Source organism: Fundulus heteroclitus, chromosome 5, assembly GCF_011125445.2.
Source record: "Fundulus heteroclitus isolate FHET01 chromosome 5, MU-UCD_Fhet_4.1, whole genome shotgun sequence".
Taxonomy (NCBI): domain Eukaryota; kingdom Metazoa; phylum Chordata; class Actinopteri; order Cyprinodontiformes; family Fundulidae; genus Fundulus; species Fundulus heteroclitus.
The window spans coordinates 25,045,122-25,072,097 of NC_046365.1; the positions used below are offsets into that span (position 1 = coordinate 25,045,122).

At 37.6% G+C, this 26,976-nt stretch overlaps 1 protein-coding gene across 2 annotated transcripts; it reads right to left on the reverse strand.

The window, feature by feature from the left end:
• Positions 1 to 1,238: 1,238 nt before the first annotated feature.
• LOC105919978 (polymeric immunoglobulin receptor) lies at positions 1,239 to 26,853 on the reverse strand. Of its 2 annotated transcripts, none has more exons than XM_036137276.1 (9): positions 26,778 to 26,853; positions 26,333 to 26,659; positions 22,747 to 23,067; positions 22,139 to 22,435; positions 21,692 to 21,760; positions 19,633 to 19,707; positions 18,194 to 18,304; positions 18,048 to 18,109; positions 1,239 to 2,458 (listed from the first exon to the last, which is right to left on the reverse strand). In XM_036137276.1, exons 1-9 carry the CDS (start codon positions 26,812 to 26,814, stop codon positions 2,291 to 2,293), a joined length of 1,467 nt encoding a protein of 488 aa, XP_035993169.1. In that variant the 5' UTR covers positions 26,815 to 26,853; the 3' UTR covers positions 1,239 to 2,290. The 2 variants fall into 2 exon arrangements, with proteins under 2 accessions (XP_035993169.1, XP_035993168.1); XM_036137275.1 differs by lacking the exon at positions 1,239 to 2,458 and adding an exon at positions 15,601 to 17,049.
• Positions 26,854 to 26,976: the final 123 nt, after the last annotated feature.

The window sequence follows — 26,976 nt, forward strand, 5'->3', positions numbered from 1 at the left end:
ACTTTAATTTCAGTGTAGATATCTTTTCCATTCCTACTCACCCCACACCAATACTTCCCTGCGCCAGTTGACAGAAGGCTAGAAATTGTTGTTGTGAAGAGTCTTGTGCTTTTTTCATCATAGATGGAGTATGCGGCTGTACTTTTTTGTGATGTTATGATAAAGACGTCATTGTAATCACAGTTGTTCCTGCACAGGTACTTCTTATAAGTCTGATAACCCTCAGGATAGGCTCATCAGCATTGCAGAGGCTGAGAGGGTCTTCTCCCTCCAGAATAGAATAAAAACTAAGTCCCGTACCCTCCTCTCCATTGATCAGCTTGACAGGTTCATCAGTCTAAGCTATGTCAAAATTCCTATCGCCGACTTTGAAGCTGCCAGAATCCTGTACCTCCAGCCCCCCAGGCGCTTGTGTTTGTGTTGAAGTCATGGCCTCCAGTCGCTTTTACTCTACATTCCAGCCAGTTACAAGTATCTATCCAACTGTGTCTGTATCTGTAGCTATATAGCCAGTATAAACACCCTTCAGCGCAACATACTAGCTTACATGTACTAAGATACATGAAAATGTGACAAGTTCAAGTTTCAGAAATAGATTTAGTGCACCCAGTGTGAGATGCATTCTTAACAGAGTAGAAACACAAAAATGCAAGATGTACCGGGCGGTCCTGGCTACACTTCCTCCTCTGTTGGTTTGCAGATTAAGTTGTAGACTGCTTCAGTTTGTTGTTGTTCAACTTGTTGTATATGTAACAATCAAGTTTCACCTTAAGTTTAAGTTACACTCCTTGATTGTACGTATTAACTTATGAAACATACTGTACCTAAAAATGATCTCATGTCTTCCTTAAGCCATCCCCACCTCTAGTCAAACACACACCTGTCATCCTCAGGACAAAAGTAGTGTAGCAAAGACAAAAAGTTGGCTGCATTCCACCTCAAAATGCAAGAAATAGCATTTCAGAGTTTAAATTTCAAAATGTTTTTTCATCTGAGTCAGATGCTATTTAAAAATACATTGTATTAATTTGTTCATGCAGGAGGAGGATCAGGGGAGCAAACATTTTGTAAATAGTTGTCGTCTGCTGTCTGATAAATTCTTAAAGACTGATAATTCTTTCTACAATCTTATTAAACTCACAAACCAAAAATAGATAATAGAAAGAAATGTAGAATTTTAGGCACACAAGGAATTGAATCAGCATAAAAACAAATGCCATGTTGACAGTCCATCTTTTTGTGTACATTTTAATTATGCTTCAACAATTTTAAACAAGTACACACGATATTATGACTTGTAGTAAAAGAGCAGAGCTGAGAGAAAGGTCTAGGCTGATAAATGTACGCACCGAACAGCCTGTCTGACAAAGAAGCCATGTTGTTTCTATAATGCCTAAATTTAAGCTTAAATTTAAGGTGATCAAATTATGGTGAGATGCACAAAATTAATAAGTAAATATAAGTGGATGTTAAAAATGATTTTTTAAGACAACCTTGTCGCCTAACTACTGGAACAGCAATCAGGGTTTTTGTTACAAAAAGTAGCTAGAAGGTGAACTATTAATAAATCACATTTTGATGCTACTTTCATGACATTAACAGTGACTATATTATCACACTTTTTTTTACAAAAGAGGAACGACTTCAGCTTTAGCTTTAACAAAAGAAGTAAAACTAACAAACTGCTGTGTTCTGAGGAACTGGAAAAAGTTTTTAACTTTACCTCTTTATCTGAGCTTTATAAGACTGTTCTAAAAAGAAGTCAATCAATTTAAGACTAAAAACTAATGCAAAAATATTTAATACTTAAATTGTACTATGTTTTTGGTCTCTATTATTTCATTAATGTGTTTTACCCCAAAAATTTTAAGTAACAGATGGGATTTACTTGATTCACATTTGTGCTGCATTATACTAATTAGGCCTATAACTATATAATTAGAATTATAAATAAGATACAATTACATATAACAGGTGTTATATCCATTTGTTCATTAAATGATACAGACAACTACTAACTTTTTTGTTTGGATTAGTGCATGCTTTCAGTAACAGCGCAGTAGTTAAGTTGTTTAATTAAAATCAAGCCATACAAATACTTCCAGTGGAAAGGAGTATTTAAAAGACAACATAAAATGTAAACTAAAACTATTGCAAGTATTCAGAAAGCCTAAAATCAGTTCTGGAAAACAAATACAATGTTTTCAGAGCAGGAGAAACCTAACTTTGATCCAAAAGTTACAAATGATTATCTGTGTATGAGCGGGCTAAGGGGTAAAAATGCTTTTCATTATCTTAGGGTATTATGGAAATCCTCGTTACAGTAGATGTCCTCTGCTGCTGTGATGTTTCCGTAATCTCCATCTCCATCCAGAACATCCAAGCAGTAACGGGCACTTGCTTCTTTTGAGGTGTTCTGCTGTGACGTCATTACTACAGCGTCATGATTGCGATACACCTAAAAAAGAAACAATAGATCTCATGTATTATCAGTGAATACAACAAAACTCATTTCCTGAAGGTTCTTTTTTGCCATGCGCTTGCTTCTCGTACAACATAAATATCATGAAAATGTTCAATATTTTTGTCACACTTTTCAGAAATTTAAACTCATATTTAATATATATTCATGCACTTACAGTAAAATGTTTATTTCTTTCAATTAACATGATTATGGCTAACAGATAAAATAAAATTTTTATTTCAGCATCTCAGAAAATTACAGTGTTGTCAAAAAAAAAAAAAAAAAAAAAAATAGTTAGATCATATTCACAGACAGGGTCCAAAATAACACTCGCCCGATTCCAAATGCGAGTAAATTTTCCGTTTGCCGAGTAAATTTCAGAGAGCTAGCTGCCACATGGAGAGTAAATGTTTGCACCAAATAATTTTTGTCTTTCAGTCATCATTTAGGTCGTTCCTTTACTTTCGGCGAGCATGTACACAAACACTTGCACATATGACACGAGAACTAGAGTTAATGGCTTTTACTTGTACAGTGCTTTAACTAGTCAGTCATTCACCCATTCATACACACATTCACACCCTGACGGTGGTGAGCTATGTTAGTAGCGAGATTATGAGGAGATATTTAGCAGGAGTCAGTCAGAATTAATATTTTGGCCGGTAAAAAATATTCTGTGCCAGTTGATTCTTACAACTACCGGCCAACTTGGCTGGTGAGTCAGGAAGTTAATTTCGGACACTGTTCACAGAAAGTTGAGTTGAAGGAAAAATGTAGTAAGAAAAGGTTCACCAGCAACAGGGCTAACCACAGCCTTGTGAGGACTGTCAAGCAGAATTTTTCTGAAACCCACAGTCAACACAATCATCTACCAGGAAATTTTGGAGCACTTCATGCTTCTTTCTGCTGACAAGCTTTATGTAGTGGTTGCTTTAATTTTCCAGCAGGACTTGGCATGTACCCAAACTGCCAAAGGTATCAAAAGCCAGACCCTATTGTTACTGTTGCTATGCTTGATTGGACTTTCTAAAATGAGTTACAAAAAATGTTGAGCTGTATTTATAATTCACACTCTGACCACTAGAGGCAAAGTTCTTGAAAAGCAATCTGCTATGTTTCTAATATGCATCCACATACATCTCTGGTAGGAATAACATTGCCGATAGCTTGAGGTGATTTTCCAAAAATTCTCTAAAATTTAAGTTTCCCACAAATCCTGTATGCAACAGAGCAAACACGTGGGAGAACTTGCTTTTGTCAGATGAGATCAAGACAGAACTTATTTGGCTTAAATAAAATATTCTTAAAAGAAAAACACATCATGCTGGAACACACCATCTCCACAGTGATACATAATGGTGGCAGCATCATTCTGTGTGCATGCATTTCTTCAAGAGGGACATAAGAGCTGGTCAGAGTTGAGGGACAGATCGTTGGAGCTAAATACAAAGCAGCTGTGTCTAGATCTGTTTAGTTTTCTTACGTCTTCTCCTCCACACGCTTCTTTAAAATCAAGCTTGTTTCCCACGGCGATGACTTCCGTTTCTGGAACAAAACAAAACATGAGAAAATAACCCACGCTGTGCATGTGGCAGGTTGAATTGAGAACATTAGAAGCTCTGAATATACCTTTTACTTTGTGACATTTCTTGTTGCAAACTATGACCAGGATGATTGTCAGCGTCAGCAGCAGCAGCACAGAAAGTACAGCAATAAGTGAATAGAGAGTTGCATCAGGAAGCCCTAAACCAAGAGAAGAATAAATTAAACACAAAGCTACATTGCTTTCTTAAAACCTTTACCGCTTATCACTATTTCACTAATAACAAAAATTAATTTAATATTTGAAATATGGTCCAGGGACAAATCAGTAATGAATGTTTTTCACATACATTATTGATATAAGTATATGGTAGTTGTTATATATTACAGTAAAGTCAGAAGTTCATATGTATTCAAATTTGGCACATTTTTTTTAATCAGTCATTTGAAGGATTTGTTTTCAGATTACAAAGATTAAACACATAATAATCTCCATTATTTTTTTTGAAACAAGAATTATTCAATTTCCCCTGCGATTCTTAATTAGTTTTCAAAACAACTGTATAGCATCCAGACATTTGTTCTAAATAGCATGAGTAAAAAATATAAATATCAGCTCAAACTAATAGAGACAATGCAATAATACTGGGGGGATATTCCTTAGCAAATTAGTATTATGGCTCCACCAGACGCTTTTTGCAGCCATAGTTGAGGTCTGACATTTTTGATGATTTTTGATCATTTTATCAACATTAAAAGTCATAGATTTTGTTTGAGTTGGTTGGTTTCCTGTCATAGATTTGGCTTTTAGGCATAGTTCACAGATTTTTCATTGGGTTCAGTTTGGGTTCATTCCAGAAGCTTACTGCTACCCTAATTTATCCATACAGAAACCAGTGTTGATGTTTGTTGGGGATCATTGCTGTGTTAAAACACCAAATTTTTTCTATGTTTTATCTAGTTGACAAAATGCTTGATTTTTTTTTATATACAGTACTGATATAAGCATAATTGTTATATAAAAGTCCCATACAGAACAGAAGATCACATGTATTCATTAAAATTAAAATTAACTGTCAAAAGGTTTTTTTTTTTTTTTCTTTTTATTGTTTTAACCAGATATTCATCGGAAGCTGATCTTTTTGGAAAACTGTGTAAAAGATTTTTAGGGAGCTATACTGAACAACTGAGAATCATATAAAACTCAATACAGATATTGATTCAAGAACATGAATTAATTCTACAGAAGAGTTACATGTTTACCAGACATCAGAAATAGAACAAATAGATTCACTAAACACATGCAATGTCCTATACATCTACTAAAAAAAAACAAAAAAAAAAACAATAAAGGCGGCAAATGCTAATTAATATGTGTGAACAGTGCAAAACAACGTTTAGGCCATCAGATAAATACTAACCTGGCCAGCCAGAATGATAATGTGTAGCACTCTACTTTCTGCACATTATCAATCTAACCCTGCTCCAACCGAATCGATTTGCGAAAGGAGGGACATTCACCAGACATGTACGAGCTCTGAGCTGATTGGGCGAAGTGACACCAAAAGTTGGTTTTATCCAATCGGTCCATCCATCCATCCATCTATCCATCCATCCATTTTCCAAACCGCTTAATCCCTCATGGGGTCACGGGGATTGCTGGTGCCTATCTCCAGCGTTCACCGGGCGAGAGGCGGGGCACACCCTGGACAGGTCGCCAGTCAGTCGCAGGGCAACACAGCGACAAACAGGACAAACAACCATTCATGCACACACTCACACCTAAGGACAATTTAAAGAAGCCAATTGCCCTAACAGTCATGTTTTTGGACTGTGGGAGGAAGTACCCGGAGAAAATGGACAGGGAGAACATGCAAACTCCATGCAGAAAGACCCAGGGTTGGATTTGAACCTTCTTGCTGCAAGGTAACAGTGCTACCCACTGCACCACTGTGCAGGTATTTCATGGTATCAAATGAAAATGTTCTAAGTAGCAGGACGCCATGAGAAACCACAACAAGTAACACTGGTCAAAGCACTTCTTGCTGTTCATCTTTTGAAGAAGAAATTGAGGATTCTGACAAAACAGTTGTGATAGTAACAGCTATGCGTGCGTCCTCCGGGGGGTTAGTAGCTCTTGCTTTTGTCACAGCTGGAATGTCCTGCCTTTAACCATAAAACTGCAACGTGATTGGCTTAAACCATTTTTGTTTCGGTTCCATATGATTGAGATGGGAGTGGGTCAAGATGGCTTCTTGTGTGCTTGTGAACACAAATACTGGCAGAATTCATCTTGCAGGCAAGGTTAGGTGAATACTCTACATCCGCTAAATATACAAATGATACATTCTGAGATACTCCTTTGTCAGTTTCATTCATGGTATTGGGTCTGTGTTGCTTTTGACCATCTCTCACCTGCTGTGGTGCCATGTGCTGGCAGCTCATCAAGCTTTGTCTTTCTGCTTTCATTCTGTTCTTTGGTTCCTGCAACGACCAATAAAACAAAATCTGATTTAAAACTTCAAATCAGAAACTTTGTAAAAACAATTTACGACTTGTCCAACTAAGTGCTGCGTTCTCACACACTGGACGCCTGCGTCCATGAAGCTGTTTGCACAAACAGGGAAAAGCATCTGCACAAACTGGTCCCACTTCAGCTTGGATTTGAAGTAAAGTTAGATTTTTAATATGAAAATGTTTTTTTAGCTTAATTTCTTTAATATAATGTTTTACTTTTGATAAAATATTTTTCACATTTTAATTTTTATAGTTTTTATTTTTGTCTTCATCTGCATGCACAATACAAAGCTATACTACATTTCTGCTGATTACAAACAGTTATTTAAATTGTCCCTCCTATATCACTGTTTGCCTCTCACCTACAGACAGATGAAACTGGGTATAGTTTCCAACCATCCACTGTGGGCTTGAGCGGCACCAGTACGTCCCAGAATCTCCTTCTTCCAGCTGTGAGATTGTGACTGAGAAAGACTCAGAGGAATCACTGTGCAGTAAGAATCTGCTTTGACCCATCATCATGTCTGTGCAGTTGCTGCGATGGCTTCCTTTGCAGAGGAACTTCCTATTATCTCGTAGATGAGGTGGATAAGGGCATTGGAAGGTTATTGAATGGCCCACGATTCCTTTAATTTTTTTTGCCTTCACACAGCACCATTCTGCGAAGAAGACAAAATAAAATTGTTAAACGCCCTGTAAACACAATTATTGAAATTGAGCTTTTCTGTGAGTCATTTGCTGCATTTGTTTTATTTACATGTTCAAGATCAATTTAATTTAAAACAGTAAGACTTAGAATCATAAGTCAATAAGTTTGATCTCTCACCCTTGACTTTCAGTTGAACAGCAGAGAAAACATCTGGTCCTGTGTTTTTTTGCATACCACAAAGATACGACCCAGAATCATTCAGAGTGAGACTGGAAACGGTCACTGTGAATATTCTTGACTTTCGTGTCATCAGTGAGTCTGAATCGTCCATTTTCTCTGTTGTTAGAGGTGATTACTGCCTGCTGTAGACATGTGGAGGGACGGTTTCCTCTGCATATATACTTCAGCTTGTCGACAGACTCAGAGTCATAGGGACAGCTGATGGAAACTGAACCTTCTTCATCACTTTGGATGTTATTCACAGTGTTGCAGCAGCTGTCTGTAAAAAAACATAATAATGCATGTTGCAGTGACATAGTGGCACAGAGACAGTTTCTTCCCCAAGCTTGTCTCTCTGATAAACATAAGCAATTTAAAGCCTGTGTATTCAGCTGTGAAACAGATAAGCATGTACACACAATCATAATTTGCCTATTCTTCCTTTATAAAAGAAATATCTGTACATACTCACCCATGTACATACTGTTCTTTGTGTCCTTATTTTATTCTTCGAGTATATATATATATATATATATATATATATATATATATATATATATATATATATTAGGGCTGGGCAACGATTAAAATATTTAATTGCGATTAATCGCCCTGATTAATCGCGATTAATCGCCCTGATTAATCGCGATTAATCGCATTGTATTTACAAACTCCAAGAATGAATTCAAAAGTAGTGTAAAGAGCACTTTTATTTTAATGTTCTGCTGCCATATGAACAAAAGTGTTGTAACATTTGTAGCACTTATTTTATACTGGATATTTTCAACCCATCTATTGAATTTAGTGCACTAGTTGATCTTTTCTTCATAAGAGAACAGCAAGCATTTTTCTTATCCTGTACTGTAAATTCACTGCAAGGTATCCTGTAGAGTTACTGCAATCTTTCTGAGCTGTATGAAAAAACGAAATTTCGTTCTGTATGCACTCTGTGCTACAAAATGACAATAAAGAAAGTCTAAGTCTAAGTCTAAGTCTAAGCACTGCAGCCAAAATATGGCCTTTTTTGACCTGCTGTATATTAGCCAGTCCCTAAGCTTGATGTATCATGAAACTGTTGACCTTTTGGGTTTTGTGGTTTTTATTTTATTATTACAATTAAATAATAATAATAATAATAATAATAATAATAATAATAATAATGTTATGTTCAGTGTTTTTTCGCTAATCCACCTCTTATATATTTCAATCCTTATGTAATTTTGTCTGTGTTGTGTGCACCTGCCTGTTGCTTTAATCCTATAAATTTCCCCGTCGTGGGATAAAAAAAGGATTAGCTAATGTTATCTTATGTTAAATAACACTTTTTAATATATGTACTGGGTTCTTTCAAGGTCTTAATTACATGTTATGTGTGGGCTCCAGTAACATCCATCCATCCATCCATCCATCCATCCATCCATCCATCCATCCATCCACTGATCTACCTGGATGTTCCCTGGAGGACTGAAACGCCTCAGTCAGAGACGTCTGTGGGTCTGTCGGGGCAGTGAGAGAAGTTTCGTCTCCTTTCTCTGTTTCTGGGGCTCGACGTTTTCATGTTTTTTCACGTGCTTAGATAAATTTGTTGTGTTTCCACTGAAATGAACCGGCTTTTTACAAAACATACAGCTTAATTTAATTTACGGTATTAAAATAAAGCCAAACGGTGCTACTTCCCTTGTTCATGTTTTTTCGCTGCTGCGGTCTTTCTCAGCTGTTTCTTTGCTAAGTTTGTGTGAGAGCTGAGTGGGCGGGCCAGGCTGAGCCTGCGTGCTGATTGGCTGGGGCCGCTGAGCCATGTACGAGAGGGGAGGGGGAGCGGGAGAGTGCTGCTGTGACAGCGTGCTGCAGTCAGCGCGCCTGCTGACTGACACTGACTGAAAGCATGTGAGCAACATGCGTTAATCGCGATAAAATAAATATCGCCGTTAATAGTCTAATGAATTAACGCGAAATTAACGCGTTAACTTGCCCAGCCCTAATATATATATATATATATATATATATATATATATATATATATATATATATATATATATATATATATATATATACATTTCAGTATGCTGTGAGCACTTGAAACCAAAGCTGACTTCCTTGTTTGTACACAAACAAGGAATTATGGTACATCAGAGAATAGCTTTACTTTTGTCTAAAGCAATTCTGCGAGCTGCCACTAGAGGGTACGCGAGATGAAAACTGTATTGACAGCATGGGGTCCCTTACTCGTACGTCGCTAACTCAGTTAGCTGGATTTGATTGTTGACGATTTGGCATGATCTTGGATTGTTCGGTTGGAAAGTAGCAGCAGTGCAAAGGTTTGGTGAACTAATCATTTGATGTGTGAGAAATAGAGGAACTCCTGTCAGTGTGCTAATTTTACTCAGCTGCCAATCCTTCTAAATATTACAAACATCTATGTCCTTGCCCTTAGAGCATTCATATATCCTGGGTCCGTTCTTCGTACGTCGCTAACTCAGTTAGCTGGATTTGATTGTTGATGATTTGGCATGATCTTGGATCGTTTGGTTCTTCGAAACTCATCCTGCACTTGTTGTCATAGCAACATGTGCGCAAACTTAAGCCTGCTCGACAGCAGGCTTATTTCATGTAAACAGGGTTAGATTGCAGCTTTATAAACGGAGGAGATTGGGAAGTCTGTCCAGCCGGTGCACTTGGACCACCTAGTGGCAGAGGACGGGACAGAATTGTGGAACACCATTTTTTAATAATTAATAAAAGACAAAATAAATAATGCTTAGTTCTTGCCGTTTTATTTAAACAATTCTTTATAAAGAAAAGACAGCAAGTCATCTTTTATCTGCAATAAGAGATAGTTATGTAAAGTCAGCAATACTACTGTCAAATGGTGTTTTAGAACTTACTCTGAAGGTCGTTTTTGAATCAACTCGATCTCTAGTGCAATTTTTCTCTTTTTTAAGTTGTGGAGTTCAATTTCTTTTCTTAATTTGTGTTTTTTATTCAGGTCAAAATACTATTTTTTTTACTGAAGAAGCCGTTTATATAAGGAACGGATGGCACCCTGTGTCATTTTGTGAAAGAAAAACAAAGGGAAAAACATGCCTCATGCAACAGAAGTAAAAATAACTTGTTTTTTTCTGCCTTTTTCTTGGTGGCTGTTATAAACAGACAAACACATCATTTAACAGTGGCTTTTAAAAAAGAGGAAGAAGTTGCTTTTTAAAATACAGTAGGCCTATAATAATTGAAGGCTACCATTTTGTAGAATATTCTTGCATTTCACTTTTACTTGTCCCCATGTTCTAGTGGCTCCCGTGGAGGCTCTGACATAAAAGAACAAAGTAAATGTGAAATTATTAAAATGCATAAATATATACTGTAGAAAGTGATAGAAACATCTAACATGAACAGCACTTGCACATTTATTTGTCTGCTGCTTTTTGCCAGCCCTCTCTCCTGGCATTAACAGACTTTGAGGTGTTGTTTGCCTGTAATTTTAATTAATGACTCAAATTTGGCATAACCTTCCATTAAAAGCTCGTGTTTTGCTTGGGAGAAAAACTGTGCGCGATCTTTGACCATGCTGAACAGCCTATAGCAGCGTTGCTGATCATTGTTTCTACTATCGATACATTTCCCCTTTTAAACAAACACAAGAATGCACAGTTATCTCAGATAGCTCAATCCAGCCATACTAATCGTAAACAACAGATGTGTTGTAAGAACCCAATTAGCCAGATCATGATTAGCCGCATGAAATCATCTTGGATGTCTCATTTGATCTCGGATGTTTTAAGCAACGTACGAAGAACAAACCCCTGTTTAAAACTTGTAATGATTTCAACAGTAAAAAATAAATGCACATACCTTGTATTGTTTCTAGTTTAATTTGAGTATAGATATCATGGAAGTCCTTGGTCACCCCACACCAATACTTCCCTGTGTCATTTGACAGAAGGTTAGAAATTGTTGTTGTGAAGATTCTTGTGCTTTTGTCATCATAGATGAAGTATCTGGTTTTATTTTGTTGTGATGTTTTGATAAGGATGTCCTTGTCAGCACAGTCGTTCCTGCACAGGTACTTCTCATAAGTCTGATAACCCTCAGGGTATGAGCAGGAAACCGCCACATCTCTGCCTTCATATCCAAACACACGGACCAAACCTGCAACACTGCTCACACAGAACAGAGCTGATGGACACAGAAGAAAACACACAAAAACATTTAGGAAAAAAAAATGTATCATAACAGCAACAGGTATTGTGATTCACGTTGTCAGTGCCTTCCTCCTCCCCCATCATATTTAAGCGGTTATATAGATACAAAATAACAAACTCACAGCACAGACTGAAGAGCAACTTCTGAAATCTCCGCATGTTTGCTGTATTTGAAGGAAAGAGAACTTTACAGGAAGTGAACTGAAAATAAATTATTCATTTCCGAAACCAGAGATGATGCTGCATGCCAAACCCTCTCTCTTCTCCTTTAAGAAGGCTAATTTTTCATCAGCTGTTTACGTGTGCAACATTCCTTGATTCGATAGAAAATATGCTTGTAATGAAAAAGATTATCTCAATACATTGTTTATATGCACCCAACATCAATCAACCAATCAAGAAGTGTGTTTGCATGCTGCATCAGGATGAAGAATAGAAGAGTGGTCAAATTTCTCTAAAAAAAAAAACACAGAAAAAGAGTGCAGCTGTTGCAAAAAACAAACAAGCAAATGCTGAAGTTTTTACTTCTGTGTTCTGACCACACAGAATGGACCTGCTGCAGGTTCTAAAGAGATTGAAATTCTGCTGCATTTCCTAATGAAGTTACAGGCTTAGCAACACATGCTGTAGGTCTTCCTGTGTTGCAGGATAAGAGACAATCAGGGCAATTTTCCCCAATCCGAATGACATGACTGGAAGTATGATGGAGCCTTGTTTAGATTAAGAAACAGGTTAAATCACCTGTCTAATTCTAATTGAAAGAAGTAACCCACCGTCAAGTTTATGAGAAGAAGAGGAAGGCCTCAGAAAGAAATAATACCAGAGTGGCTTTGGGAGATTTTTTCACACGATCTACCTGAGGAGCAGAAGAGCAAGGTAAGACGGTCTTGCGCATTTATTCAAAAAGGGACTTGGGGAAACTTCCAGGAAAATCCGCAATTCTACCTTTAACTACAAAGGGGTGACTGTTTCAGTGTGATTTCTGCGCAGTTTTATGAACAACATAAATACTCAGCAAAGTTCTTAGACCACCCCTAAAGGCCGGACTCTCTCTGAGCTTTTATTGTTAATTAAAAGTAGATGTTGTTACAAATGTCATTACAAAGGCTACAAATGTTTTTGTTTGTTTTGTTTTTTCTTTTTTAATAAGCTTTGACAGATGAATCCATGAGGTAGGCCTAAAAGTCTGTGATAATCCATAATGTAGCTCCCTTGAAGAAGAAGGTGATTATTCACAGGAAGCTGGCTCCTCGGTTTAATTCAGAGCTGCGTTCCTTGAAGCACAATGTTAGGAAATTGGAGAGAAAATGGCGCTCTACACACCAAGAGGAATCCTACTTAATCTGGAGGGACAGACTATTGTTGTATAACAAGACCCTCCGCAGAGTTAGAGCAGCATATTTTTCATCATTAATTGAAGAGAATAAAAATAATCCTAGATTTCTCTTTAGTACAGTTGCCAAACTTACCCAGAGCCACAGCTCTGTTGATCCATCCATTCCCTTAGCTCTTAGTAGTAATGATTTTATGGGATTCTTCATAAATAAAATTGATGCCATTAAAAATAAAATAATTGGCATCCTCCCAAACATGATTACCTTGTCCTCAGTAAGTGAGGCAGCATTGGAGGAATCTTTAGAATCTGAGCAGTGTTTGAACTGTTTAGAAGCAGTAGAGCTTTCTGAGCTATCTAAAATTTTAGCTTCATCTAAACCTTCTACCTGTATGTTAGACCCAATCCCAACCAAGTTGTTTAAGGACATATTCCCTTTGATCAGTGGTCCTATTTTAGACATGATTAATCTATCCTTAGTAAATGGATATGTACCACAGGTTTTGAAAGTAGCTGTTATTAAACCTTTACTTAAGAAACCTTCTCTTGATCAAGATGAGTTAGTAAATTACAGACCTATATCTAATCTTCTTTTCTTATCTAAAATTCTTGAGAAAGTAGTTGCTAATCAACTTTGTGAACATTTACAAAGTAATGACCTACTTGAGGAGTTTCAGTCAGGTTTCAGAGCTCATCATAGCACTGAAACAGCTCTGGTGAAGGTCACTAATGATATTCTCATGGCCTCAGATAATGGACTTGTGTCTATACTTGTCCTGTTAGATCTCAGTGCTGCGTTTGATACAGTTGATCACAATTTTCTCCTACAAAGACTTGAACATACTGTAGGGATTAAGGGGAAAGCATTAGGCTGGTTTAAATCTTATCTGTCAGACAGATTCCAATTTGTTCATGTTAATAATAAATCTTCCTCAAACTCTAGGGTCACCTGTGGAGTACCACAGGGTTCAGTCCTTGGACCAATTCTCTTTACTATATATATGCTTCCGATAGGCAAAATTATCAGACAGCATGGGATTAATTTCCACTGTTATGCTGATGATACTCAGCTATATTTATCCATAAATCCGGATGAATCCAATCAATTACTTCGACTGCAGTCATGTCTTGATGACATCAAAAGCTGGATGACTTTAAATTTCCTGCATCTAAATTCTGACAAGACCGAAGTTTTAATCTTTGGGCCAGAGTCCTCAAAAAATAAACTTCTTAACCAATCACTTAATCTGGGTGGCATTAACCTGGCCTCTGGTAATAAAGTAAAAAATCTTGGTGTTATTTTTGACCAAGACATGTCATTTAAATCCCATATTAAACAGGTTTCCAGAGTTTCCTTTTTTCACCTCAGGAATATCGGCAAAATTAGAAACATTCTGTCCAGGAGTGATGCTGAAAAACTGGTCCATGCATTTGTTACTTCAAGGCTGGACTATTGTAATTCTTTACTATCAGGAAGTCCACAAAATGCAGTTCAAATACTTCAGCTGATCCAAAATGCTGCAGCAAGAGTTCTGATGAAAATCAACAAGAGGGATCATATTTCTCCAATTTTAGCTTCCCTTCATTGGCTTCCTGTTAAATCAAGAATAGAATTTAAAATTCTTCTTCTAACGTATAAAGCCCTTAATAATCAAACTCCATCATATATCAGAGCTCTGATTACCCCGTATGTTCCTAACAGAGCACTTCGCTCTCAGACTGCAGGTCTGCTGGTGGTTCCTAGAGTCTCTAAAAGTAGAATGGGAGGCAGATCCTTTAGCTATCAGGCTCCTCTCCTGTGGAACCAACTCCCAGTTTTGGTCCGTGAGGCAGACACCCTGTCTACTTTTAAGACTAGGCTTAAAACTTTTCTTTTTGACAAAAATTATAACTAGTGGCTCATGTTACTTTCAGCTACCTTTATAGTTTTACTGCTATAGGCTTAGGCTACTGGAGTATATCAGGATCTAATTTTCTCACTCTATTGAGTTCTACTGTTCTTCAATTATGCATTATGTGTTGTCATTTCTGCTTTAACTTTCTGTTCTCTCTCTTTTCTCTTCATAGTAGGTACACCTGGTCTGGCGTTCTGTTAACTGTGACATCATCCAGAGAAGACGGCTCACCCGCTACTACCATCTAATGTAGAACAGATTACTAGATCAATGTGTGCTTCTGTGCTTTTTTGTTTCTCTTGTTGTGTCTCTGTTCTGTCTTCTGTAACCCCAGTCGGTCGAGGCAGATGACCGTTCATACTGAGCCCGGTTCTGCCGGAGGTTTTTCCTTCCCGTTAATGGGTGGTTTTTCTTCCCACTGTCGCTTCATGCTTGCTCAGTATGAGGGATTGCAGCAAAGCCATGTACAATGCAGATGACTCTTCCTGTGGCTCTACGGTTCCCCAGGAGTGAATGCTGCTTGTCGGGACTTTGATGCAACCAACTGGTTTCCTTATATAGGACATTTTTGACCAATCTGTATAATCTGACCCAATCTGTATAATATGATTGAACTTGACTTTGTAAAGTGCCTTGAGATGACATGTTTCATGATTTGGCGCTATATAAATAAAATTGAATTGAATTGAATTAAATTAATATAGTTCTTTATGAACACCAAAGATGACAGTTTGACTATGAGAACATAATATCAAAGATACTGTTGGACAGCTTTTCTTGGGACTCAGATGCATCTCATTCATTTATTTATTCAAGTGGAGAACACTTTTGTAAAAAAAACATAAAAAATCACCTTATGCCGTCCAACAAATTCTTAAAGGCTATGATATTTCTTTTTACACTTTTCTTAAACCCACAAACCCAAAATAGATAATAGATATAAATGTTACATTTTAGGCAAATAAAGAGACTTAGCCTGCGTAAAAACAAGACACATTGACAGTCCGTTTTTCTGCATGCACAATAATATGAGTTGCAGTGAAAGAGCAAAGTTGAAAGAAAAAAAACAACATGATGATTCATGTACACACCCAGCATCCTGTCTGAGCACAAAGAAGCCATGTTGAGTTAGTTCTTTTATGCCTAAATTTAAGCAAAGGGGATCAAATTATAGCGAGTTGCTCAAAATTAAATCCGTAAATATAGATCAATGTTGAAAATTACTTTTTAAGAAAGACTTGTACCCGGACTTCAGGAACACCACGCATGCAGTGTTTTTGGTACAAAAAGTAGCTAGAAGAGGAACTATTAATAAATCTCTTTGATGCCACTTTCATGACATCGACATTGATTCTAAGGAACATTTTTCAAAAAGAGGAACAGCTTCAGCTTAGCGTTAACAAAGAAGTGAAACCAAACAAAGTGTGAACTGAAAAAGTCTTTATCTTTGCTTCTTTATCTAAGCTACATAAGACTGCGCTAAAGAGAAGTAAATTCATTAAAGAATAAAAGCCAATGAAAACATATTTAATACTTAAATTATTGTATGGTGTTTTTGGTTTCTATTACTTTATTTTAGTGATCTGTTTTACTCTAAAAAAATTGAAGTGACAGATCGGATTTACTGGAGTCACATTACGTTGCATTACAGTAATTAGGCCTATAATTACAAAAAACATAATTATGAATAACAGGCATTTTTGTTTCCATTTGTTTTTAAATCATATTTACTTTGATTGGCAAGCTGGAAAAAAAATTAGCTTTTTTGTCTGAATTAGTGCATGCTTTCAGCAACAGCGCAATAATTATGTTGTTTCATTAAAATCAAGCTATGCAAGTTTCAATAAAATCAAGCCATGCAAATACTTCCAGTGGAAAATAGTATTTTAAAATCAACAAAACAAACTAAACTAAACATATTGCAAATATTGAAAAAAGCATAAAATCATTTCCGGAAAACAAATGCAATATTTTCAGAGCAGAAACCTAACTTTGAGTTGCAAGTTACAAATGATTATCTGTGTATAAACAGGACTAAGGGGTGAACATGCTCTTCATCTTCTCTGGGTTTTATGGAAATCCTGGTTACAGTAGATGTCCTCTGCTGCTGTGACGTTTTCATAATCTCCTTCTCCGTCTCCATCCAGGTCATCCAAGTGGTAACGGGCATATTGTTCTTTTGGGGCGTTCTGCTGTGAATTCATTACTACAGCGTCATGATTCTGATACACCTAAAAAGAAACAACAGATCTCATATAATATCAGTGAATATAATAAAACTGATTTCTTTAAGGTTGTTTGAAATATGTAGATGGAAAACAGTCACTTTTTCTCTGAGAAGTGGAATGAGGGTGGAGTCTACCAAGAAATTATGGAGTGCCTCTTTCTGCCAACAAGCTTAGTGGAGTGACTGATTAAATTTTCCAGCAGGATTTGGGATGTACCCACACTGCCAAAGGTATCAAAAGCTGGACCCTAATGTTACTGTTGCTATGCTTGACTGGACTTTCTGAAAAGAGCCGCAAAAAATATTGAACCATATCACTGTATTTTAATTTGTTGAGCTGTACTTATAATTCACACTCTGACCACTAAAGGCAAAGTTCTTTAAAAACAATCTTTGGTATGTTTCTAATATGCATCTCTGGCTGCATGAAAACTGCCAGCAGCTTGAGATGATTTTGCAAAAATTCTCCAATATAAGTTTATGACATATCCTGTATGCAACAGAACAAACATGTGGAAAGTGCTTTTGTCAGATGAGACTAAAGTTGAACTTCTTTAGCCTACATAATATATTCTATTAAAACACATCACCCTGAACACATCTGATAGTTATGCATGATGGTGGTAACATCATGCTGTGGGCATGCATTTCTTCAAGAGGGACAGAGAAGCTGGTCATAGTTGAGGGACAGATTGATGGAGCTAAATACGAAGCAGCTGTGTGGAAAAGCATGTCTGAAGATATTTAAGCCTTTGGGGGTGAAGTTCCTCTCCCAGCAGAACAAAGAACCTAAATCTACACCCAGAGTTACAATGGAAGGGTCTGGATCCAAACATTTAATGTATTACAACTGGCCTTGTAAAAGTCTAAATCTAAATCTAACAAAACTTAACAAACTTAAAAATATAGATGTCCACAGATGGTCTTTCTCCAGTCTGAAAGACCTGTTGTTGTGATCACACAGTGGTCAATGAGAAAAGCTTTGGACTTTAGTTTTCTTACATCTTCTCCTCCACACGCTTCTTTAAAATCAAGCTTGTTTCCCATGGCGATGACTTCTGTTTCTGGAACAAAACAAAATATGAGAAAATAACCCGCGCTGTGCATGTGATTGGTTGAATTGAGAACATTAGAAGCTCTGAATATACCTTTTACTTTGTGACATTTCTTGTTGCAAACTATGACCAGGAGGATTGTCAGCGTCAGCAGCAGCACAGAAAGTACAGCAATAAGTGAATAAACAGCTGCATCAGGAAGCCCTAAATCAAGAGGAAAGTAGATTAAACACAAAGCAACATTGCTTCCTTAAAACCTTAACTGCTTGTCACTATTTCACAAATAAAAGAGATAAATTTAATATTTGAACTATGGTCCAAGGACAAATCAGTATTGTTTGTTTTCTATATATGGAAATTAGAAACGCATAATTGTTAAATGGAAGTCCATTACAGAACAGTCAGAAGGTCATATATATTCTTCATTGGCACTAATTTTATGTCCAATCAGTTAATTGAAGGATTTCTTTTAGGTCACAAAGACCATACACCAAACATTTGCATATTTTTTAAAACAAGAAATATATTTTTTAAATAATTTTTCAATAGAATTGAATAGCATGCACACATTTAAAGATATTGTGAAATTTCTCCAAACTGTATGGGTGAAAAATATATACCCCAGCTCAATTTAATATATACACTCTAATAATAATAATGGAGAGAGGGGGGGGGGGGGGGATTCTGTTAGCAAACTAGCATTACCGCTCCTTTTTGTAGCCATTGTCGAGTTTTGGCATAATTTTGGATGCATTTTTTTATCACTTTTATCATCATTAAACGTTATAGATTTGGTTTAAGTTGGTTGGTTTCCTGTCATAGATTTTGCTTTTAGGCATAGTTCACAGATTTTTCATAGGGTTCAGTTTGGGTTCATTTCAGAAGATTACTGCTACCCTAATTTATCCATACAGAAACTAGTGTTAATGCCCTGTTAAAACACCAAATTTTTTCCATGCTTTATCTAGATGACAAAACTTTCACACTCACAGTAAAGCTATATTGTGAAGGGCAGAGATCTTCAATGTGGAATGTGACAACTACTAGAAGGGTCACTGAGGTACTGTAGGGTGGGGGTGATTAGATTTAGTTTTCAAAGATCTTAGGGAAGGTTGTGTTTATATTGTACCTCAAACACACACACAATTTATCTTGCATTTTTTTATAAAGATGTAAGATAAATTATTGGGGCACAAACAAAATCTAAATAGGAAATAGAAATATACAGATGGATATCCCAAATTCATTGATTTAGGGTTATACTTTCAAGCTTCACACTATAATTTCATGTTTGCTCTCGTGTTCCCATTTTTAGTCAGTGTACAGACTCATAACTTAAAAAAAAAAAACTCATAACAAAATGTTTTTACTTATATTCACTTAATTAAAGCTGAAACCCAAATACCCAAACAGTGAATTAAAACCAACAGACTTCCATCAAAAACATTAAACTTAAACTGGAATATGTAGAATGTAACAGAAATATCTTCAGATCCTAAAGCCACTACTACCAAAATATATAATTCCTCTACCTTCAATGTGTTCTTTAGAGACCAGTGGTGTAGGCGTACGGGCAGCAGTTACTGTGTTGCTCTGGTGGTCATACACTGTCAAATATTAAAGGTTTCATTACAGTTCATAGTTTCCAATGTATATCAGGTTCAGATTAATTTGATGGTATAGATTCACATAAAATTCGATACAGTTATTGATTCAAGAACATGAATTACTTCTACAGAAGAGTTACATGTTTACCAGACATCAGAAGTAGAACAAATAGATTCACTAAAGACATGCAGTGTCCTATACAGCTACTCAAAAAAAAAAAAAAAAAAACAATAGAGGCGGCAAATGCTAATTAATATGTGTGAACAGTGCAAAACAACGTTTAGAGCATCAGATAAATACTAACCTGGCCAGCCAGAATGATAATGTGTAGCACTCTACTTTCTGCACATTATCAATCCGACCCTGCTCCCACCGAATTCGTTCGGCGAAAGGAGGGACATTCACCAGACATGTATGAGCTCTGAGCTGATTGGGCGAAGTGGCACCAAAAGTTGGACATTGTTCTAAGTAGCAGGACGCCATGAGAAACCACAACAAGTAGCGCTGGTCAAGGCACTTCTTGCTGTTTGTCTTTCGTAGAAGAAATTGTGATTTTGACAAAACAGTTGTGATAGTAGCAGCTATGCGTGCATCCTCCGGTGCTGCTATGTTTATTTTGGTTATTTTGGCTCAGCAGTTCTTGCTTTTGTCACAGCTGGAATGTCCTGCCTTTGACCATAAAACTGGTTGGCTAAACCCGTTTTTGTTTCGGCTACAAATGATTGAGATGGGAGTGGGTCAAGATGGCTTCTTGTGTGCTTTTGAATGCACAACTATCGTCAGAATTCAACTTGCAGGCAAGGTTAGGTGAATACTCTACATCCGCTAAATATAAGAATGAGACATTCTGAGTTACTCCTTTCTCAGTTTCATTCATGGTATTGGGTTTGAGTATATCATTGAGAAACTCAAACCCCATTAAAGGAAGTCAGCAACACTGGGGCCCCTTAAGGGACTGTCCTCTCCCCCTGCCTCTTCACCCTCTTCACCCCAGACTTCAACTACTGCACTGAGTCCTGTCACCTTCAGAAGTTTTCTGATGACTCCGTAATAGTTGGCTCAATGAAGAGGGTGATGAGAGTGAGTATAGGTCATTGGTGGGCAACTTTGTCACTTAGACTGAGCTGAACCATCTGCAGCTCAACGTGACAAAGACTAAGGAGATAATAGTGGGTCTGAGGAGGACAAAAACACCTGTGACCCCTGTTTCCATCCAGGGGGTCCCTGTTGACACTGTGGAGGAGTATAAATACCTGGGAGTGTACTTTAATAATAAGCTGGACTGGACCAGGAACACCGAGGGGGTCTACAAAAAGGGCCAAAGCCGACTTTTCTTCCTGAGGAGGCTGAGCTCCTTTAACATCTGTGGGACGTTGCTGAGGATGTGCTATGAGTCTGTTGTTGCCGGCACGTTCTTCTTCGCTGTCACATGCTGGGGCAGTGGGCAGTTGGCTGCTGACAACAACAGACTAAACAAAGTGATCAGGAGGGCAGGGGATGTTGTGGGGGAGGAGCTGGACACTCTGACGGCAGTGGCAGAGAGGAGGATGCTGTCCAGGCTACAGTCCATCTTAGACAATGTCTCACACCCTCTCCATGACACACTGACCCAATAGATGAGCTCCTTCAGCAGAAGACTCCTCTTACCCAGATGCACCACTGAGCGTCACAGGAAATCATTCCTGCCTGTGGCCATCCATCTCTACAATGCCTCCCTCAGTTATCCTAACACCCCCCCCCTCTCTAACTGTCATCTATGCATTCTCTGCACTGTTCTTTGCACAAGTCACCATCACTTCACTGAGATTCCCAAGGTGAAGTGATGTGACTATCGTGATATGGTATTTACTTGTGTGGAATGTTGTAAATATATATATAACAATGTGTGTATTCTGAAGCATGTAACAAAAGTAATTTCCCCCTGGGATCATTAAAGTGAGTCTGAGTCTGAGTCTGAGTTTGTGTTGCTTTTGACCATCTCACCTGCTGTGGTGCCATGTGCTGGCAGCTCCTCGAACTTTGTCTTTCTGCCTTCATTCTGTTCTTTGGTTCCTGCAATAAAACAAAATCTGATAAAGTATGTAAAAACAATTTAAGAATTGTCCAACTAAGTGCTACATTTTAACAAACAGGACGGCTGCGTCCATGAAGCTGTTTGCACAAACAGGGAAAAGCATTAGCAGAAACTGGTCCAACTTCAGCTTGGTTTTGAAGTAAAAATTTTTTTTTAATTAAATAATTTCTCCCGATAAATTATTTTGAATCTTTTGATATCTTGTTTTATTTTTGATCATTTTATTTGTTATACAGTTGTTTATTGTTTATTTATTTTGTCTTCATTTGCATGTACAATAAGAAGCTATACTACAGTTCTGCTAATGACAAACAGTTATTTAAATTGTCCCTCCTATATCACTGTTTGCCTCTCACCTACAGACAGATGAAACTGGGTATAGTTTCCAACGATCCACTGTGGGCTTGAGCGACACCAGTACGTCCCAGAATCTCCTTCTTCCAGCTGTGAGATTGTGACTGAGAAAGACTCAGAGGAATCACTGTGCAGTAAGAATCTGCTTTGGCCCATCATCATGTCTGTGCAGTTGCTGCGTTGTCTTCCTTTGCAGAGGAACTTCCTGTTATCTCGTAGATGAGGTGGATAAGGGCATTGGAAGGTTATTGGATGGCCCACAATTCCTTTCATTTTTTGTGACTTCACACAGCACCATTCTGGGAAGAAGTCAAAATAAAATTATTAAAGGCCCTCTGACCCACCTATTCAAATTCAGCGTCTTTGTTTTATTTGATGTGTGTTCTCAAAATTAATTGTAAACATGTATCCCCAGGAGTGAATGCTGCTTGTCGGGACTTTGATGCAATCAACTGGTTTCCTTATATAGGACATTTTTGACCAGTCTGTATAATCTGACCCAATCTGTATAATATGATTGAACTTGATTTTGTAAAGTGCCTTGAGATGACATGTTTCATGATTTGGCGCTATATAAATAAAAAATTGAATTGAAAATTGAATCTCTCACCCTTGACTTTCAGTTGAACAGCAGAGAAAACATCTGGTCCTGTGTTTTTTTGCATACCACAAAGATACGACCCAGAATCATTCAGAGTGAGACTGGAAACGGTCACTGTGAATATTCTTGATTTCGTGTCATCAGTGAGTCTGAATCGTCCATTTTCTCTGTTGTTAGAGGTGATTACTGCCTGCTGTAGACATGTGGAGGGACGGTTTCCTCTGCATATATACTTCAGCTTGTCGACAGACCCAGAGTCATAGGGACAGCTGATGGACACTGAACCTTCTTCATCACCTTGGATGTTATTCACAGTGTTGCAGCAACTGTCTGTAAAAAAAACATAATCAGATGATGTTCCAGTTACATAGTGGCTTCATCAATAAAACATAGTACACACAAGTCTAAACATCAGAAGTGGAGGAAACAGACTCTGTCATTATACTTTGGGATTTTAAAAGCGTAAACCCCTCAAATGAACTACCAAAAAGACAAACAGTGCCCCACTGAAGACACAAAAATGAATATAGTTTTTGATCCCGTGTACCGTGCAGTTCCCCATGCAGTACACCCTGAGCACTATTTCATCCTATTGTAAGTTACAGGCTGAAAGCGAAAGCTTCCAAGCCTGTGGTTAGGTCTGCTAGAAAGTACACTGATGAGTCAAAGTAGATCTGGTAGGCCTGCTTTGACCGCACTGGCTAGAGTGGTTTGTTCCAGCCACACTACTGGTCGAACTTACAGAAACTCTCATTTCTTACCTTTCACACATACAACAGCAGTAAAGCATGGTTCACTTCGCCACTGAGGAAGCTGCAACCGGCCAAAGAAGAGGTTTCCAGCAATGAGGACGGGTTTCTTATAAGTAGGCAAAAAAACAAACTGACTAAAAGCTGATTTATGCTTGACGCACATAGGTTCCAGACGTAAATGAGACGTGGGGACCCACTGTCTGCAGCATGCAAGCTGTGTGTGGCTTTTCCACTGAAGTAGCACTATTCTCCTAGACTCTAGAGGGCAGCGTTGTGCTCCTATGCCAACACCCCACTACACAAAGAAGTATAAAACACAGTTCTTTCCAACATATATGCCTCTTACATACCTCTAAAATTTCTGTCCATTGAATTGGTGGATGGATGGATGGATGGAATTATTAATTTGTTGAACAGTGTTTTTTTGGGGGTTTTTTTTGTGGACGAATCTTAAAGATGTCTGTATTTACGAACCGCTGCCAGAAGGAGTACTTGCTTGTACGCCATGCTATTCCGTGCAGGACTGCCCACCTAGTTAGGATATTTCCTAGGTGCATGGAGCTTAAACTTTTGGCCGCACAAAGGGACATGGTAGCCATATAGGTGTAACATGTCCACATGAACCTAGTGGATTTGTCAAACATAAACCAGGCTTAAGGAGATCAGGGCAGCTAAGAGTTAGTCTGGTAAGCCAGACTGACTTACACTATGTGTGTTCAGTACGCAGGTTGTTATTCTGTAAAGATTCAGACTCTCCAGTCTAAAACTTACCGGACCAATCATAGCACGGGAGGTGGGAGTTTATGATGCGTCACTCTTTACCCATAATGCAGCAGCACTTTTCTGTAACCATAATAGTCAAGATGATGGCCGCAATGGAGCTATGTTTCAATGATGGTCTTCATTATGTCCTGAATGAGCTGGGTATATCTTTAAAAACTCAACAATTGGCTGCTCTAGAGCAAAACAAAACAAGAGCTAAAACAAAGCGTGTTGCTTGGAGTTTGCGTTACATATGTAGTTATCTGATTGCTTCTAATCTGTTTCTGCTGACCCTTTTAGTCCCACCTTTGAAATCAGGCTCTACTGGCGACTTTCCATAGTGACATGGCGTGTTTAAGGAGTAAGTCAATCTGGTTGGCCAGGCTAGCTAAGAGGGGCTACAACTAGAAGCTAAAAACTGCTTCTCAGCTAATGACCCAGCAGTAGTTTGGATGAACACACACACGCAGTCATCCTTGTTTCATGTGAATAGTGAGGACCATGCCTTGACTTCTATAGATTTTCATTCATCTTCAACCTGTCACCTGATATGTAGCATGTACTTCTCGCATTGTGAACGATGGAGGAGGAGCGAATCCAGTACTTTTTAACCGACTGGACATGGAAGTACAGATGTTTTACTTTTGTTAAAAAGTGAAAGAGGAGTGTCGGCACGGTATTGTTCAGTTAGTGGGTTAAAACAGAAAAATACACAAAACTGTTCCCCCGTGTTTGTTTCAACATAGCGAGACAGTCTAATATTAGGAGAATCACATCTGTTTAAACTCCATCCACAACATTTACGCACAATATTGGACCTTCTCACAAAGTAAACGGCTCTGTGGTCGTTTCCAGACTTTTGATGAAAAAATTGTTTTTGTTGCTCACCGCCAGAAATTCTGTCTGCTGCAACCAAAACTCCACCCTCCTGAGTCAATGTCAGCTGTTTGCTTTATTCTTGTAAAACAGATTTTGTTTCTCGATAGACCCGCATGAATTAATCAAATGACACAGACCCCAAATGAACGAATAACCACCGAATAAAGTTAGACCAAAATTATTTATAACTCCTGCTGCAGTTGTTAACACCATGAAATACTGTTGGACCGAAGGCTTGGACCCTTTAAAATAAAAGCGATGTATTTAACATTTACTAACTGGAGTCACTTCTCATAATTACCCCTCTGTTCTAAATACATGTTTCTTATGTCTTCATGTGAAAATGGATATATGAGAATAATTTTTATGTTTTTATTTTATTTTAAGCTTTAAGTTTGAAATTCCACATCAGATCTTGATGACCTAAAGGAACACCCAGAGGTCTTCTATTGTCATCTTAAAGTGAAAGTAGTATATTCACTGGAAACATAGTTTCGGTTAATAACCATGGAAACCTAAATGGGCATTCTGAAACAAGGAGCCTTGAATTAACCATGTAAAACGGTGACTAAAATTGTAGATGCATCAGGGAATGGAACAGCCCCTAATACGTTTATTTGTGCCAAGGAAGCTAAATCTTTAACCACAACTCTGCAATGTTTACACAGTGTGTAAATAAAAGCGGAAATAAGTTTTCTTGCAAAAAGACTTTTTTTTAGCTCTTACACAAAGATTGACAGGGTATTATACATTTTAATAAAGAGGCAATTTTATTTTCCACTTTTCTTATACATCAAACAAATAATTAACAGTGCCTTGAAAACATATCCATGCCCCTTGAACTTTAAAAAAAAAATTCCAATTTGCTTTCTTCTAAAGGTGATTGGTAGCACAGAATGATAATTAAGCATATAAAGAAGGTTAAAATAGTTTTATTTCTTTTCTTGCTATGTTTTCATATTTTTAATAACTCAATGCCTTGTTTAGAATATGGAAAGTAGCAGCAGTGTAAGGGTTTGGTGAACTAACCATTAGACGTGAGAAACGGAGGAAATCCTGTCATTGTGCTAATTTTACTCAGCTGCCAATCCTTCTAAATATTCTAAACATCTACGTCCTTGCCCTTAAAGTGTTCATATATCCTGTTTAAAAACTTGTAATGACTTCAACAGTAAAAAGTTAATAAATATAGATTGACATACCTTGTATTGTTTCTAGTTTGATTTCAGTGTAGATATCTTTTCCATTCCTGCTCACCCCACACCAATACTTCCCTGCGTCGGTTGCCACAAGGTTAGAAATTGTTGTTGTGAAGATTCTTGTGCTTTTGTCATCATAGACAAAGTATCTGGTTTTATTTTTTTGTGATGTCGTGATAAGGATGTCACTGTAATCACAGTCGTTCCTGCACAGGTACTTCTCATAAGTCTGATAACCCGCAGGGTATGAGCAGGAAACAGCCACATCTCTGCCTTCATATCCAAACACACGAACCAAACCTGCAACACTGCTCACACAGAACAGAGCTACTGGAGGCAGAAGAAAGCAAAAGTAAAACAACATCAGGTTTTTTGATTCATTAGCATGTCAGCTCCTTCTTCCTAGTACAGATATAAGCGATTATATAGATATAAAAAAAAAACTCACAGCACAGACTGAAGAGCGGTTTCTGAAAGCTCTGCATGTTGATGCATTTCAAAGAAAAAGTACCCCTACAAGGAAGTGCACTTAAAATACATTTGTCACCTCTGAAACCATAGATGGTGTGTCAAAACCACTCTCAGTTCTGCATTCAGACGGGAAAATTTAGAATTAGCTGTTTACATGCACAAAATTTCTTGGTCAG

Bases quoted from the DNA above. Each gene is read 5' to 3' on its own strand.
- LOC105919978 (XM_036137275.1), bottom strand. From the start codon at position 26,814: ATGCAGAGCTTTCAGAAACCGCTCTTCAGTCTGTGCT. The intron at 21,761-22,138 runs GTGAGAGGCAAA...GTTTTATTGCAG, and splicing joins CCAGTTTCATCTGTCTGTAG to GAACCAAAGAACAGAATGAA. The intron at 18,305-19,632 runs GTAGAGGAATTA...CTCTTGATTTAG, and splicing joins CTCTAAAGAACACATTGAAG to GGCTTCCTGATGCAGCTGTT.